This window comes from Loxodonta africana, chromosome 9 (genome assembly GCF_030014295.1).
Source record: "Loxodonta africana isolate mLoxAfr1 chromosome 9, mLoxAfr1.hap2, whole genome shotgun sequence".
NCBI classification, from domain to species: domain Eukaryota; kingdom Metazoa; phylum Chordata; class Mammalia; order Proboscidea; family Elephantidae; genus Loxodonta; species Loxodonta africana.
In genome coordinates this window covers 42498084-42514322 of record NC_087350.1, presented here as the reverse complement: position 1 = coordinate 42514322, position 16239 = coordinate 42498084, and the positions used below count along the sequence as shown (strand labels likewise).

Genomic DNA, 16239 nt, shown 5'->3' with positions numbered 1-16239 from the left:
TCAGACTACTCAGCAGAAATCATGGAGGCAAGAAGGCAACGGGATGACATATATAAAGCCTTGAAGGAAAAAAAATTGCCAGCCAAGAATTATATATCCAGCAAAACTGTCTCTCAAATATGATGGTGAAATTAGGGCATTTCCAGATAAACCAAAATGTAGAGAATTTATAAAAACCAAACCAAAATGAAAAGAAACACCAAAGGGAGTCCTCTGGTTAGAAAATCAATAACATCAGATAACAATCCAAGGCTAGAACATAGGACAGAACAAGCAGATATCAACCCAGATAGGGAAGTCACAAAAATAAATCAAGGCTAAAATACTGAAAATAGGGAAATATAGACGTCATTATGTAAAAGATGATAACACTAAAACAGAAGAAGGACTAAATAATATAACAGAACTTTCATATGGAGAAGAAATCAAGGCAGTATCAAGAAATAAAAGATTGGTTTAAACTTAGAAAACTAGAGGTAAATATTAAGATAACCACAAGGGAAACTAATCTCGTTACTATACCTTCGAGGGTCCAGTTCATGGTCCTTGGATCCAGTCACTAATTCCGGATGAATTCGCACATGCTCCATCATTGGCTAGAAGGGTTAGGGTTGACAAATTATGAACAGCTGAATTTCTGTGGTATATATATACAATGGAATATTATTTGGTAATAAAAAGCAACAAAGTACTGACACATGCTACAATATGGATGAATCTTGGAATCATTACACATGTTAAGCGAAAGGTGCCATTCACAAAAGACCACATACAGTGTGATACCGTTTGTATGAAATATCCAGAACAGGCAAATTGACAGAAACAGAAAATAGATTAGCTGTTGCCTACAGCTGAGGGGTAGGAAAAAGGAGGGGGAAATGAGGAGTGACAGCTAATAGGTACAGAATTTCTTTTTGGAGTGATGAAAATGTTCTATAAAATTGGTTTCAGTATAATTTTGTGACTACACTAAAAACCACTGAATTGTAGTTTAAATGGGTGAACTTTAAGGTATGTGAATTACATCTCAAATAAAGATATGACCATAAAAAAAAGGTTGAATAGCTTTCAAAATTTTCCTGTCTACCACTTAATCCAAAAGGTTATAAATGCAGCCTATCTAAACAGTATGCTATCAAATAAATGGGCAGTTTTAATTTACCTTGATCACTTCTTCAAAAGTCTCCAAGTTTTCCTTCATACTGTAGTGAGAACGTAGAAAGGAGACAAAGTTGCAAGGGTACATTCCATAAAGGCGATGAAAGAGAGCATAAACACTGGCATGGAGATGGACAAGATAGATTTCTGTCACATGGCCTAAAAAAAAGGAAATTGTTTAGAGAAGACTCTTAGTTGGACACAAGATTGGTATGTGCAAAACAGACACAAACACACAGCTGCCAGCATGACCTCTTATCTACTCCTCCTCCTCTCCAAAGATAGCAAGTCAGTGGTTTTTCTAAAATGCAAATCTGAACATACCAGACACCGCTATTTAAAATCCATCAATGGCTCCCTATGACCTTTGGATAAAATCCAATCTACTTAGTGTGACCTGTAAATGTTCTTAGTAATCTAATCTCTGCCTTCCTCTCCAGTCCTCCCCCCAAAATGATCCCAAACATTCTTACAATATTGAACTACCTTTATAATATAGTTCCTCTCCCTAAAATTTGTAATTCCATATCTCCAATGCCCAATTAAGCATGAGTTTCTTGAGGGACTGTCTTACTCACCTCTGTATCCTCTGTGCCTGGCACTTGTGCATAATGGGCATTTAAACAATTGTGGAATGAATGTGTGAGAAAGAGCCTTCAGAAATCAGTAAGTAGTCTTGGCTATGAAAATTTAAAGCGAGAGTGAAGACTATTATCTAGAAATTAACTTAAAGAGCTATATACCACTACTGAGTGGGAGAAAATAAAAATTTAGTTAATCTAGCCTTATCCAGGTCTATGGAAAACCCCATGTCTTTAATATACATAAAGCTCCTCCACAGTAACAGACAGACAACTCCCTTTTCCCAAAAAAGATCCTACTAAATAAGCTGGCATCATGTGCATCCTGTGCTTGGTAATTTAATCCTGTATAGGAAGCCATAGTATTCTGTTTCACAGGTCTGACACATTTCACTCTTTCAATATGGATATCTCATGCTGGGATTACCAAAAGATTACGAATTTCACATGCTTTAAAAAAAAAAAAAAAAAATTTTTTTTTTTTTTTTTTTATAGCTTTTGAGTCACACTGATAGAGCTGTGTTACCTGCTGACACAGAAAAAAAAAAAAACCCACAGCATTTGAAACTAGAATGCTAATTAGGACATCTGTGTTTTCCCTCTTCCTTCTACATATAAGATGAATAGGCTCTCAGTACCGGAAGTTTGCGTTCTGTCACAACAGGCCAGTGGAGCAGGTTCAGCCTACAGAGTTACAATCTAGATTAAAGTTGTTTTTTAGTTTAACTACTGAAAATCAAAAAAGTTTACAACCTATCACTGGATTTCTCTCTGACAACTAATCCTTTTAAGTAACCAGAATAAACAAGGTATCTCAATACTCATGCTTCTTATACATGCCTACGATGGAAGCACCCAAGACATTTCCTCATCTAAACAGTGAAAACCACCCATTTCAGCTATAAAATTCTATATGTCCTTCCCTTACAGTGTACTACCTATGAATCAATAATGAAAACATTCACCTGTTAGGGTCTGACAGGTATATAGGGAGAACTTTACCTGGTTTCTTCAGGCACCAGGATGAAAGACGGCCAAAAATATCAAAGAAGTCATGAAGGTGCTGTTTCCCGGACTGTGGAATCATTGGTAGCATGGTTATCAACACTAAAACTCCCGTTGTGAGGACTACTACATCGGTGTCAGTCTGTAGAAAAAAAATTCAAGCAAGAAGAAAGACCTGTCAGACACAGGACCAACACTATGTGGTAAATGAAGAGGTTCTAAATAATGAGGGAACCACAAATTAGAAGTTCATTCACATACTCATTTCCCTATCCCTAAGGATTTTGAGGGGACAACATTGAAACAGACCGAACAGGAAAATTACTGAAGACTAGCTCTACTTTAAGGAGTCCATGAGGACCATTTATACACCTATACAAACTCAACCAGGAGATGAGTTTAAACTTGACTTGGGGACTCACAAGTCCTAAAGTCTTGGGATGCTCTATTTATAACATCAAGATGTTCTGCTTTTTAACAAAAGAATGTTGTTCTGTTTTCCTTCATTTATCCAAATGCTAAAATATTTATTTCTTGTTAAGTCAATTTAAAAAAATCACTACACACTGACAAATAATTCACTATTTTTTAAAGGGCTATAACAACAAATAAATAAATTAAGAAAAAATTAATACAGCATTAACAAGTCTACTTAATGGCTCACCTTTAGAGCAGTATTTAGAGATTAGCAAATGAGAGATGATATGGTGATCTCTGACCATGCCTACTGGGTCATCAAATAACTTCAGGCTAATTGAAGACACTTAATACCCAATGGATAATGAATCAACTCAGACTAGCTACAGCAGCTCACCTGACCCATAATTAAATCATGAATGTTTGCCAAGCAACTGAAACTCAGATTTAAGAAACAAGATATTAATCAAAAGGCTACCAGTGCAGGGTAAGACAGCCATTATCCCTATTATAAGAGGAATCTGTGAGTATGGAAATGAAGTAGTAAATACATTTAGATTTTATACCAAGCACCAAGCCTTTTGTTACAGCAGGCGTATCTGGTATAAAGAAGGTAATATATTGGCAGGAGAAAGGAGAATATATTACCACATAAATAGTGAGTTCCAGCAAAACAGAACTAACTCCAGTTCAGTTTATCATAAAATTCTAACTGAAGACTTAATAGCCCATGACTTATTTTTAAGACTTACCCTTTTGGAAGAGATAGTACTCTGCAATCTAAACTACATACTATGCCTCAGAACTGGATACTAGTCTCAATTTAAATCAAAAAAAAAAAAAAAATTAAGTTGTTCCTTTTTCCTTATCATTAAATGAACATTTTTATGATACCCTGACAATGTGACACCTTGGGACCCACCTCTAGGGAGAATAAAACAAGGTTACCCCTTGTTGGCAGAGACAAAAATCATTTTGCACAGAGCTGTATCAGATGAATCCAAAGGTATGGCCATCCTGCAACAAATACTACTGGATATTTTCGTGTCTCTGTGAGGTACAGGGAGTTAATACTAACCACATTTTCTTATTTTATAGATAGGAAGCAAGTCCAGGAACTAAAACAGATTAAGAAAATAGCCCTGTATATTTCAGCAAACCATTGTCAAAGCTAAAACCATAAAGTTCTATTTAGGTTATGACTCCCTATGTAGAAAAATGCACTAAATTTAGAGCAAAAAAAGTAGACAGCAATTCATTAGACCTACTATTAACAAACCCTTAACTATAGCTGCAGCCAGAACATGTCCCTAAATGGTTAAAAGAGCCTTTAAACCATTCTTCTACAAATCCACCATACCTATTAGCTAAAAGAAAAATAAGAAATGTGGGTTCCTAAAAGAGAAAGCACTGTGTTTTTATCTGAGGAAAGACTAGAAGAGATGACACAGAAGAAGTTTGGAATAATGTAATTTTTGAACCAATCTGACTTAAATTTTACTGTATTTGCTTAGACAAAAGACACATTAAATAGTCAGAGTGAAATAAGAGAACTCATTTATCAAGTACCAACTCTGGATCACACTACCTTTGAGACAAACCAAATGCCTAGAAGTTTTTTTTAAACTCTGAAGTTAAAATCCAACTTGAGTGCTTTAAGTTGCTCAAAATTTCAGAAACTATATCCATAAAGTAACTTCATTTAGATCTTTGCAAACATCCTACCTTGAGACATTTTAGTAAAGAAGGCAAAAGAGGTGCTTGAGAGAGCTTGTGCTTCCACGATGGCTGTAGTCGTATCACATGCCCCAGGAGAGAGAGGGTGGATAAACGAGTGGTGGCTTTGCCCACGTGTTCGTTAATCTTGTCTAAGAGGTGCTGAACATGGAAAAGAACAAGAAATCCTCAGACGAATATATGAAGTTAACACAAATTAAGGCAGCAAAGATACAATCCGTCTCCCAAATCTTCCCTTTGATATAAGGCAAGGGCCAAGCAGGTAAAGAGATCAAATACAAGATTTTTTAAACCATATTAGCAAAGAAAACACACATTTGGCCTGAGAGACGGCCAGTTTGCAATTCCTGAAAAAAGATCCCCCATAATACAGGTGTGCTAAAGGAGTGGAAATGCCTTATTATGACCCCTCTTTCTGAAGTACAAATAGTCCACTTCTTACAATAACCATTGGTGTCAAGCCAGGGTACCTTGCTGAAGCTGGGAGCGGATCAGCTGTAGCAGTAAGTGCTGAAGCAGCCACTTATTGCTACAGTAGCCCAGCCTACATAGTTTGGCTCCAAATATAAATCAGGTGGTAGTGTAAGTTAAAATCCAGCCCAGAGTAAAAAAAAAAAAATACAAGATCTTCAAATCCTAGTGAGGTAAGCCTCATGTATAAACTCAAAACTTACCAAAGTCTGCAAGTTTTGTTAGCTGTTTACAAACCACGCAAACAAACAAAACCACAAAAGCAAAACAAAACAAAGGAGCCCTCCAAGTGCCTGGTGCTGGGAAACAAGACTGACTAGCCTCACTAGTTACCTACGCTCACAGATTTTCCTGTATTGAAAAAAGCGCAAAAATCCCATTCAAAACAAGAGTTTAAAGACGGGTACCTTATGAGTCAAATTGTCACTGTACAATTATAGTATTAGAATTACAGAATTTCTTTAAACAACAAGATCTAAAGAAGCCTCTGAAGTATGTTTTATTTTGTAAACTTTTCAGGAAACATGGGTCCTGCAAATTATCTTTATATGTAGTTATAATCTGAGAACAATGTTATCTGTGGAATAAAGAAATTGAAGGAATTCACTCTGGATAAAGTGTACTGTGAATCTGTACAGACACTGTTACACCACTCTCAGAAATGCTCAGTACTATACTATACTCTTACGTTTCAACAGTTACCTTATCATGTGGCTCTTGCAACGTAGTCAGGATGTGCAATGCTGGCTGAGAATTGGTTTCCAGGTAATAATCCACCAAGGTGTTTACAAGCATAGGACCTCGGTCTAAATAAAGAGAAGGGTAGTTTATAATAGTTTATAATAGCTATTTCTTCTAACATTCTAAATTCACCTCAAATAATCTGTCACAAAATTCAGAAAATGTGTCATCATACGCTACCCAAAGTTATACGTAGCATTGTATTTCTGCCATCTTAAATTTATTTGTATCTATTCTAACAATAGAATAATTCTAAACTTATTTGCCTAAATATTCATAAAATCATACAAAAAAAAAATCCACGTCTACTGTTCAAAGGCAGACTACATAATATATAAAATCCCCCTCACAACTCGCCTCCCAACTCGCTCTTCAGAGATAAATTAAGTTTGCGTAAGCATCCTTTCAAACCTTTTCCTACTCGTTATGTTTTCCCTCTGGCGCTCGCGCTTGCACACACGTCTCTCGTGTCCACATATACATAGTTTGTGTGTTTCACTTCACAATATAGTGCAGACACTTTCCCATGTCAGTAGGTATAGCTTATCTCATTCTTTTCACTGACCTCACAGTACTCTACTATATGGCTCTATGTAATTAATCATTCACCTATTGAAAGATACTTGGGTTTTTTCAATTTTTCACTATATTTCATTCAGGGCTATAACGAAGTACAGATTCTTTTAAGTGAGCCAAATAGTATGTATTTTGAACTGATGATAGAAACTCCAAAAAGGCTGAAGAGCAATTTATACTCCTGCTAACACTGCTCATTTCTATTACCGTTATTTGATTTTAGACAGCCTGATAGGCAAAAAGGGGTAGTGTTTAAATTTGTATTTTTGATGAAAAAGGAGTTAAGCATTTTTCATACTAAAAAACACATATATTATGTACAGATGGAATGATATTATCTGAGATTCGCTCTAAAATACTCAAAGTGGGTAGGAGTCAGAAAGGATAGGTGGAACAAGAATGCGAGAAACTTTGAAGCTGGGTTCACGGGGTTCATGATACGATTTTTTTACCCCTATATGTGTATGTATTTGAATCATAATTAACAGTTCAAAACATACATATATAGCAAATCCATGTATAATCTTTTTTGGCAGTTTTAAAAAACCCCTTTAGAAGATGAAAATTAAAATTTATCATTAGGACTTTATTCACCTCTTGGTCAATCTCTTCTGATGTCCAGATAAACCAAAAATTCTATGATTCTGCTTACCGGAATTGAGGTTCTCTTTAAAGACCGTTGTTATGTCATCTAGCACACCCAGCTTAGAGGAGTCCAGCATGGAGAGGAGCTCCCCGATACTCGTTTGTTGGGTCATTATCTCGTATACAGGGGCCTATGCCAGTTCCAGTACATGCGTTAAAGACTCCAAAGACTCTTCATTGGTGCCACTACAAGACTGAAAAAAAGAAAAGGCTAATGATATGATAAAACGGTCCCATTCTACCTTGCAAAAAATTACCTACAAGACAAACCAGCAAATGTGTTAAAAGCAATAAAAGTTTGGACAGAACTTTGCTGATAAAAGAAGCTGGAGTGTGAGAATAATTGTATCTTTGACAAATTTATGAATTAGATGAGTTCTCAGAAATGCAACTATCAATGAGAAACCTAAGAAACTGATACTATTCAGACTTAATCACCACACCACCTTAATAACAGGACCAAACTTAAGTTTTATTCTTAATTCTAATTCTACATGGGGACTTGGGTAAGATGAGACCTTTAAATCATTGACCTGAGTAGGTGAGTGGTTTTAGAAAAAGAACTAAAAGTATACTATTATCTTCTTGGCAATTCCATCAATGTCTCTAAGTTAGTATACCTCTGTTTAGACCACATGTTCATCAGACCAATACCTAGTTTGAACCAGGACCATTTCTCTACCTTTAGAGTACACTCCTCATCCTAGTCTCACACCTGGATGTCACGGGTTACCAGGAAAGTAGGGTGGACACGGACCATCAGGTCAAACCCTGCTCCCTTCAAAACCTCATGTCTTCCAGGTAGTAGAGCAGCTCCCTTATCTTTTTATAAACAAAACAGCAGCTCATTCCCCAAGTATCGCTCTACACATTTACAATTATTTCTCCCCGCTCTGGTCTCTAAAGCTTTTTTTTTTTTTTAAACAAATAATAATGGTTAACATTTATTAGACAAGCATTGAGCTTTTTACAAATATCATCTCATGTACTCCTTATACTACCTCGATGTACTGGTTTTTTTGTCCCCATCTTACAGGGATGGAAACAGACATCAAGCCATTTACTAAGGATCATAAAGCTAGCAAGAGGCAAAACCAGGGGGAGAAAACTGAAATTTGAACCCAGATCTGCCTGGCTCCAAACCCCTATGTCCTTAAATGTAGCATTAAGCTAACTTAACTTTTGGCCCTCATGGCAACTCTGTGAGGTAAGCAGGTATTATCTTATAAATGAGAACGTAGATACCCAAAAAGGATAAATGACTGTGCCAAGATCACATGGTAGAGCAGAACTTGGTCTAACTCCCAGGCCAATGACTGTGTATGTCATTCACGGCTATATTACATTATACTCCCATCTTCTTTTTGTTTTTCTTTTAGTAAGCTAAAGTAGTGGTTCTCAAACTGTAGTGTGTATCAGAACCACATGTGAGATGCTTATTATAAATGCAATTTTCTAGGCTGACCCCAGAAGTTAATTTTGAGCTAGGGAATCTGCATTTTAACAAACACCTCCTGATGATTCTTACACAGGTGACACACAAACTCTGTTTGGGAAACACTATGCTTAAAAAAATTCAGCTACTGAGCAAAATCAGTCAGTCACAAAAGGACAAATATTGGATGATCCCACTTATATGAAGTATCTAGAGTAGGAAAATGTATGGAGACCAAAGTTTATTCGTGGTTACAAGGGGTGGGATGGAAGGGGAAAGAGGGAGTCATTGCTTAGGGGGCACCGAGCTTCTGTTAAGGGTGATGGAAAAATCTGGAAATGGAGAGTGGTAATGGTTGCACAACATGATGAATGTAACCAATGTCACTGTATTGTACATATAAAAAATGTTGAAATGGCAAATGTTTTGTTTTATACATACTCATAACAACAAGAAAAAAAAGCGTGGATTGATGGAAGGATAGCAGGGTGACTAAACCAGAAGATCTATGAAAAAGCAAGTACAGTGACACATTAATGGTAAAATCTAGGTTGTGGATATACAGGTATCCACTGTAAAATCTGCTCAACTTTGCTGTATGTTTGAAAATTTTATAATAAAATGTTGGAGAAAAAAATCCAAAGAAAGAGTTAATCTCCTGCAAGACTGCCAAATTCAAATCAACAATGACCCCAGAAATTGCTGGGTATTAACTTATTATAATGTTCTTGTTTAATTAAAAAAAAAACCCGCTGCAGCCTGGTAATATACACTGAGGAGTCCCCAGGTGGCACATATGGGGTTAAGCACTCAACTACTAGCTGAAAGGTTGGTGGTTCAAACCCACCCAGAGGCACCTCGACAGGCCTGGCAATCTGCTTCCGAAAAGCCACAGCCTTCAAAACTCTACCCTGCACACGTAGAGTCGCCAGAAGTTGGAATTGACTCAACAGCAACTAACAACATTCACTGATTTGGCTCTTGGTAACTAGCCAGAAAAGTCAAGTAAACTGTCTTGCTATCAAACCATGATGTAGGAAGTTGTTGGCTCATACCTATAAATATAAATCTTACAGGTCCATCACAAAGGAAGTCTATTTCAAAGGGTTCAGAGATGTGAGACTACAACCAATGATAAGATCCTGCTGTAAATGAGTTCAAAAATGAAAACAGAAACAAATTTCACTTTGTTGTAAGTTAGATCAAATTAAATCTATAAATAAAGATAATACCAACCTATCAGGGTTTATTGTTCACTGAAGGATTAAATGAGATAATATGTGTAAAGCACTTGTACCTGGAACAAATAAACTCACTAAATAGTACTTATGTATTCATGAAAAATACTAGTAAAAAATCTTTGGATTCACTTAAAGTGCAATAAAAATTATAAAAAAAAAAATCTTTGGATCACCACTTGCCATATGACTTTTTAATAGGACATTTATTCAGTTAGCTCCCACATTCGTTACTACTTCAGGTAAATCACAAATTATTCCCAATTAGCGATAAAGAATGCAGCACACAAATTTAAGTGTTTTGTCCCTAAGTCTGTTTTTTTCCCCTGTAAGAGTGTTACTTACCTAGTCTCAGTCTAGTGAGACTTTGAGTTTGTCTTTTGTGCATTCAATAAGGCAATATTGTCAGATGTGGTCCTCCAAGTGCAGGCAGCCCCAGAGCACAGAGCACATGAGCTAAATTCAAAACAAAGATGGCATCCAGCCAGTCAACTTGGCGATAGGGCTAATCGGCTTGGGCTACCTAGCTTGTTTTTCAGTTTGTAAATTTAATGTAGGCATAAAAGTCTGGTGTCTGGAGCCTATTCTTCCCAAGTGCTTACAGAAGGCAAGAATCCATTTTTATTTTGAACACTAGAGCATTTCCGACAACAAGCTTTTCTCTTTGGCTCTAAAATTTGACCTTTTAGCCATATTTTTTAACCCCAGAAAAAAACATAAATCTTATGCTTTATGTAGGATTCTTCACATAAGTTACCCAAGTTGAAGCATTTTTTATGTTCGAAAAAGCCCTCATAAGAGTACATAAGCTTTTGGAATCAGTCCCATGATTGAAGTATCTTTCCTTTTTAAACTCATTCAGATATTTCTTCAGAGTCAATAAATGCAGAGCACTAAGTGGGGAAGAAGGCTTACTAAATGGGGTGGAATTCTTCTAGTGCAATGAAGAACTTTATGTGCTCTAGTAGAAAAATGGACGTAGTTCAGTGGGTGCACAAAGAAGGCAAGTGAGCAGCTGGACCTGGACTCAGTGGGGGGTGGTAATGGGCGAGATGTACACACGTTAAACACACTTTACAGCCTACGGAAGACTGGCTGGGAAAGTAACCTACAGGTTAGCACACTGAAACGTCCACTTAGAGCAGTGAAAGTGCCTCTAATCAGATACCACCATTTTGGAAGTAACCAAGTACAGAAAATAGAACATAGGCACATGTACCACAGCCTAAACTAGCCTGAGCCCAGAACAACCAGATGGTGTCCAGCTACCACCACTGACAGCTCTGGTAGAGATCACAACAGAGGCTCCTGGGCGGAGCGGGAGAAAAACGTTGAACAAAATTCAAGTTTTCAAGAAAGGATCAGGCTTGCTGGCCTGACAGAGACTGGAGAAACCCCAAGAGTATGGCCCCGACATCCTTTTAACTTTTAACTCAGAACTGAAGTCACTCTCGAAGTTCACTCTTCACCCAAAGATTAGACAGGTCCATACAACAAACAACACACATTAGGAATGTGCTTTGTAGTTCAATCATTTATATGAGACTAAATGGGCACACTTGCCCAAAAGCAAAGACAAGAAGGCAAGAAGGGACAGGAAAACTGGATGAATGGAAATGGGGAGCTTGGGGTGGAGAAGGGGAAAGTGTTGACACATGGCGGGGTTGGCAACCAATGCCACAAAACAATTTGTGTATTAACGGTGGAATGAGAAATTAATATGCTCTGTAACCTTTCACCTAAAGCACAATTAAAAAAAAAAAAAAAACTCTCACATAATTCTGTTTACGTCTGCAGTCCAAACAAACAGAATCAATAAACGTTAAGAGCCAAGTGAAAAAAAAAAAAAACGAATACAGGAAAAGCCCAAAGGCAATGCCTGGGTCATGCCAAAGCAACATTCCATTAAACGTTAGTTTAATATTATCTTTAGTGGCTGCATGCCACAGTACAGTGCTACAGATGACACTATTCTTATTAGGCAGCCATGACTTGAATTCTCTCAACAGCCACTCCCCACTCCAAAACCTGTTGTTGCTCGACCAATCTTTTGGATCTCAGTAAAAGGCATTTCCATCAGCCTCTTAAGACAAACATCTAGGGGTATCCAGGATTTTCTTCCACCCCACCCCCATATCTGACCCACCAGCAAACTCGTTCATTTCACTATCCACTTAGCTATTGCCCTTTTCCATGCCTCATCAACTCTTGTTTGGACTACCACAGCAGCCTCCCTCACTACTCTCCTCGCTTGTATTCCTGCTCCTGTACAATTCATTCACCACCAAACAGCCACGAGAGACTTTTAAATATGGAAATCAGAATTTATCACTCCTCTGTTTAAAATCATCCAATAGCTTCCCACAGTACTAATAACAGCCATATTCATGAGAAAGGCCTATAAGGCTCACATGAGCCAGCCAGTTATTAACTCCCTGGCCTCCTACCTCATACCACTCTGCCTCTTCATTTCTTTGCTCTAGTCTTGCTCTTTGCAAATGCATCAAAACTGATTTTTGCTCAAGGCCTTTGTACTTGGTGTTCCCTCTATACCTGGAACTCTCTTCCCCTAGATCCTTCTATGACTGCCTGTCTTTCTTTCAGGTCTCTGCTCAAAATGACACCATCTCTGGGAGGCTTCCCCTGACCACTCAATCTAAAGTGGCACCCCCAGTAAGCTTCTATTTGATCAATAGTTCAGTTATGTCACAGTGCTTATAATCAGCTAAAATTCCTGTTTGTCTAACTTGTTTATTATCTCCCCTGAGTAGAATGCGAACCCCAGAAGAGGCCTTCCTTGTCTGTCTTTTCAATGCCATATCCCCAAAGCTTAAAACAGGGCCTAGTATACACCCAACACTTCACGCATGTCTGTTAGAAAGGTGAATGTAAAATAACATGTGATCAGCATCAAAGGGAAGCAATTACAAAGCCCATTAGAAGTCTTTCATATAGCTAAATTACTAAAGCTACAGTTAGGTAAAAACTCAAGAAATTCAATAACACCTTTTTCTGAACACTTAGCTCATCTTAAGTCAGTGATGTCCTCCACTCAAGTGCTTCCTATTTGTCAGAGAGTCACACTAATGACAAGGAGTCACTTCTACATGGGTCTTAAAATAAGACCCAAACCTAGGTAACAAGCAGTGAAGAGCATGTCCACTTGGTGACACCAAGTCATGGAAACTACCAAAGTGCAGAATGCTCTCAGATTTTCCAACAGCAAAATACAAAGAACTACTGTCAATGGACAAACACCATGTTCTTTTCATTTAATACTTACACACTGATTTTGGAGGGAATTCAACACAGGTGGAGTTTTCATATCATTTTCCAAAGGCAAACGGCACCAAGGATGAGGAAGGAAGGTCACTTTTTCACTCATGACAAGTGAAGAGCTGCCAAACACATCCAGTTTTTAAATGTATCTTATTCCTAACCATGCAAAGCCTTAGTGTATCCTTGCCTGCTTCCACCGCACCACAAAACTTGGGCTCCATCCTTTGAACTCCTCTTATAAGAGAGGCAACAGACTCAGATTGCCTAAGTTCATATCCCGCCTCCACAACATATTAGCTGTGTGACCTTAGGTAAATTACCCAACTTAATTTACAGTTTAAAATGGGGATAAGAAAAGGGCCCAACTCTTAAGCTGTTATGAAGATTAAATGAGACTGAGATAATGCATGCAAAACACTCGGAATGGTGTCTGAGCACATTTAGCCGTATACTGTCTTTCAATTATTGTCTCCCTATCAAAAGGAAGTGCTCCAATGCCAGGATAAAGTCTTTTAATACTAGTTAAGAGTATTTGGTATAGTCTACACATAGAAGAGGCACATTAATTTCAGCAATCTTTCTAATCATCCTATTATTTTACATTAAGAATCAGATTTTACTATGCGGAGGGAGGTGTTAGTCACTATACAAAAGATACTTTCTAATTCATGAAGAACTTTGAACCAAGTTTAAACTCCATAACTGGTAATCAGATTTGATCAAAGAGAATACTTTGTATGATCTCAACAAGCACAGAAAGTAGGAATTTACCAAAGTTCGGTTTCAGTTCTATGCTTGGCCAAAATCTGCTTTCTGGCTTTGGCCCTGGCCTTCAGAAGGTTGAACAGCCAACTGTCTACTTCAGCAGCACATCTAGCACACTTGAACTTGTGTGTGTGACCAAAAACTATATAATTCATGTAGTTACCATTATACCTAATCTACATGACATCAGCAATGTGAACAAGACATGCATTTAGAATTGCTACGAACATCTGAATATTCACTTTCAAATACAGGTAAAAACACTCTAGATGTAACATCCCAGCGAAAATCTCTTTCTGAACTTGGTAAATTGAAATCCTATCAGTTTAAATGTGTACTTATTATTTTAACAGTAAATGTTTCAATTAATTGTGATTTTTACGTTCAAAAGCAAGAACTTCCAAATAGTTAAATATATTAACTAATAATATGAATATTAAAAGAGTATACTAGCTAGATTAACTTTATAAATAACAGTATATGCTATTTGAGCAAAATATTTTAAAAATTTAAATAACTCGTGACTAAATAACAGAAATTAGATTATGTCCTAATTCTAACTTTTACAGAATTGTTTCGCAGCATTTATTACAAATTAAATAACCTTTAAGAACTGCATTTAATTTGTAGTCTTTTAACAAAAAGTCGTATCTGGGAATACTTCACATCTTGTGAGGATGAATTAAAAAAATGCCAACTTTGTCACGTCAATTTTATGAGGCAAAAAAATTTCAAAACCGCAGTCACCAGCAACTATGATAATCATCCTCAAGACAATAATAATGAGTACAAGATATGGAGAAAACAAAACAATGTTAAGAAAAACACGAAATACCCAAAACCTATTTTATACTCACTAATCAAAGACTACAAAAGTGCTTTAAGAAGACAATTCCTTACAGTTTTAAGTCTATGGAGGCTAAAAATTTAAACAAAAAGCTTGTTGAAATATCACTACAGGTTGCCAGCAATTTTTGGCAGCTGAAGACAAAGGATCTTTGAGGCTTGCCCAAGCTATGAATCCCAGGTACAAGGTTCCTTCTAGAAAACAACCTACCAAAAATTTTTCTGAATTACATTCTGCTCTGTCCAAAAAAGGTTACTGATGAGATTAACTGTGCCAACTGAAGATGGGTGTCTACTTGGTTTCATGTATGTGTAAGAGTTCCCACAGGAGCAGTATAGCAGCTGATGGTGCTGACAAAGTATTCCCCTACACTAAAACTTCAAACTTTCAAAATTTGACTACTAAAATATAATACAACTTACAATTATGAAAGATGTTTAATAAGATCTGAGATTTATTACTGTGACCAGAATTTACATCTCATGATGGTGATATTCAGCTTCGGTCTCAATGATTTGAACACTTGACCATCTGACATTTGGTGGAAATTCATATTTGTGGGCTTTTTAGAAAGCTTTCCATACTTGGGAGAGAACAATACTTCTACATTCTTGCTAGATAGTCTATAATCTATATTAAGTCCATGTTTATGAAAAGGCATCAGTCTTTAAGGCAAAAATCTCTACTTATTTCATAATTCCTCTGATATAAGATGAGGTAGACACTAAAAGAACATAAAGAATGGCAACCAATGAGTTATTAGATGAATCACCAGCTGTCTGCGTATAAGGACAGCAAACCAAACACCTCCCTATCTTCCTATAGAGACACAATTCTATTGCATTTGGCACCCTTGCTGATAAAATTATAGTTCATTTAGGTCACTAAGACTAAATTCATATCCACAGGAATACCAAAGCCTCAATATTTATGAAGGATATATGATAGGACTTTGAGAACCCACTGATTCCCAAAAATCACTATAGCAAATAATTTATCCCTCTCTCCAAAATTAATTTAAATATAGCCACGTTAAGATGTAAATTAATTCACTAGCTCAGTGGTTCTCAGCCCTGGATGAACTCCAGAATCACCTGCAGAGCTTACAAAATCCTACACCTCAGACCAGTTTAAGGGACAGGGTCCAGATACTACATTTTGTTTGTTTTTTTAAATCCAAGTGCATTTCTAAGGTATAGCAGGAGTTGAGAACTCCTGCACTAACTAAATGACTTGCTTTAGCATACAGGGGTCAGTTTAATTTAGCGGTTAAAATAGACTTGGATTAGATTCATGGGCCCACCAAGTGCTAGCTATAGGACCTTAGGAAAATTACGTATTTCT

General features: G+C 37.0%; 1 protein-coding gene across 16 annotated transcripts in view; it reads right to left on the bottom strand.

The window, feature by feature from the left end:
* The window catches only part of TSC1 (TSC complex subunit 1), a 61516-nt gene that overhangs the window by 33883 nt on the left and 11394 nt on the right, over positions 1 to 16239 (bottom strand). For 9 of the 16 annotated variants that reach the window (XM_064291264.1, XM_064291266.1, XM_064291265.1 and 6 more), the window contains 6 exons: positions 7339 to 7525; positions 6072 to 6175; positions 4887 to 5039; positions 2742 to 2886; positions 1163 to 1317; positions 523 to 596 (listed from right to left, as the gene is read on the bottom strand). In XM_064291264.1, coding sequence (XP_064147334.1) covers positions 523 to 596; positions 1163 to 1317; positions 2742 to 2886; positions 4887 to 5039; positions 6072 to 6175; positions 7339 to 7444 — 737 coding nt within the window. In that variant the 5' untranslated portion in view covers positions 7445 to 7525. Of the gene's footprint in view, positions 1 to 522; positions 597 to 1162; positions 1318 to 2741; positions 2887 to 4886; positions 5040 to 6071; positions 6176 to 7338; positions 7526 to 10349; positions 10461 to 13287; positions 13403 to 16239 lie in introns of all 16 variants that reach the window. The other 7 variants (XM_064291257.1, XM_064291252.1, XM_064291258.1 and 4 more) reach the window with 3 other exon arrangements.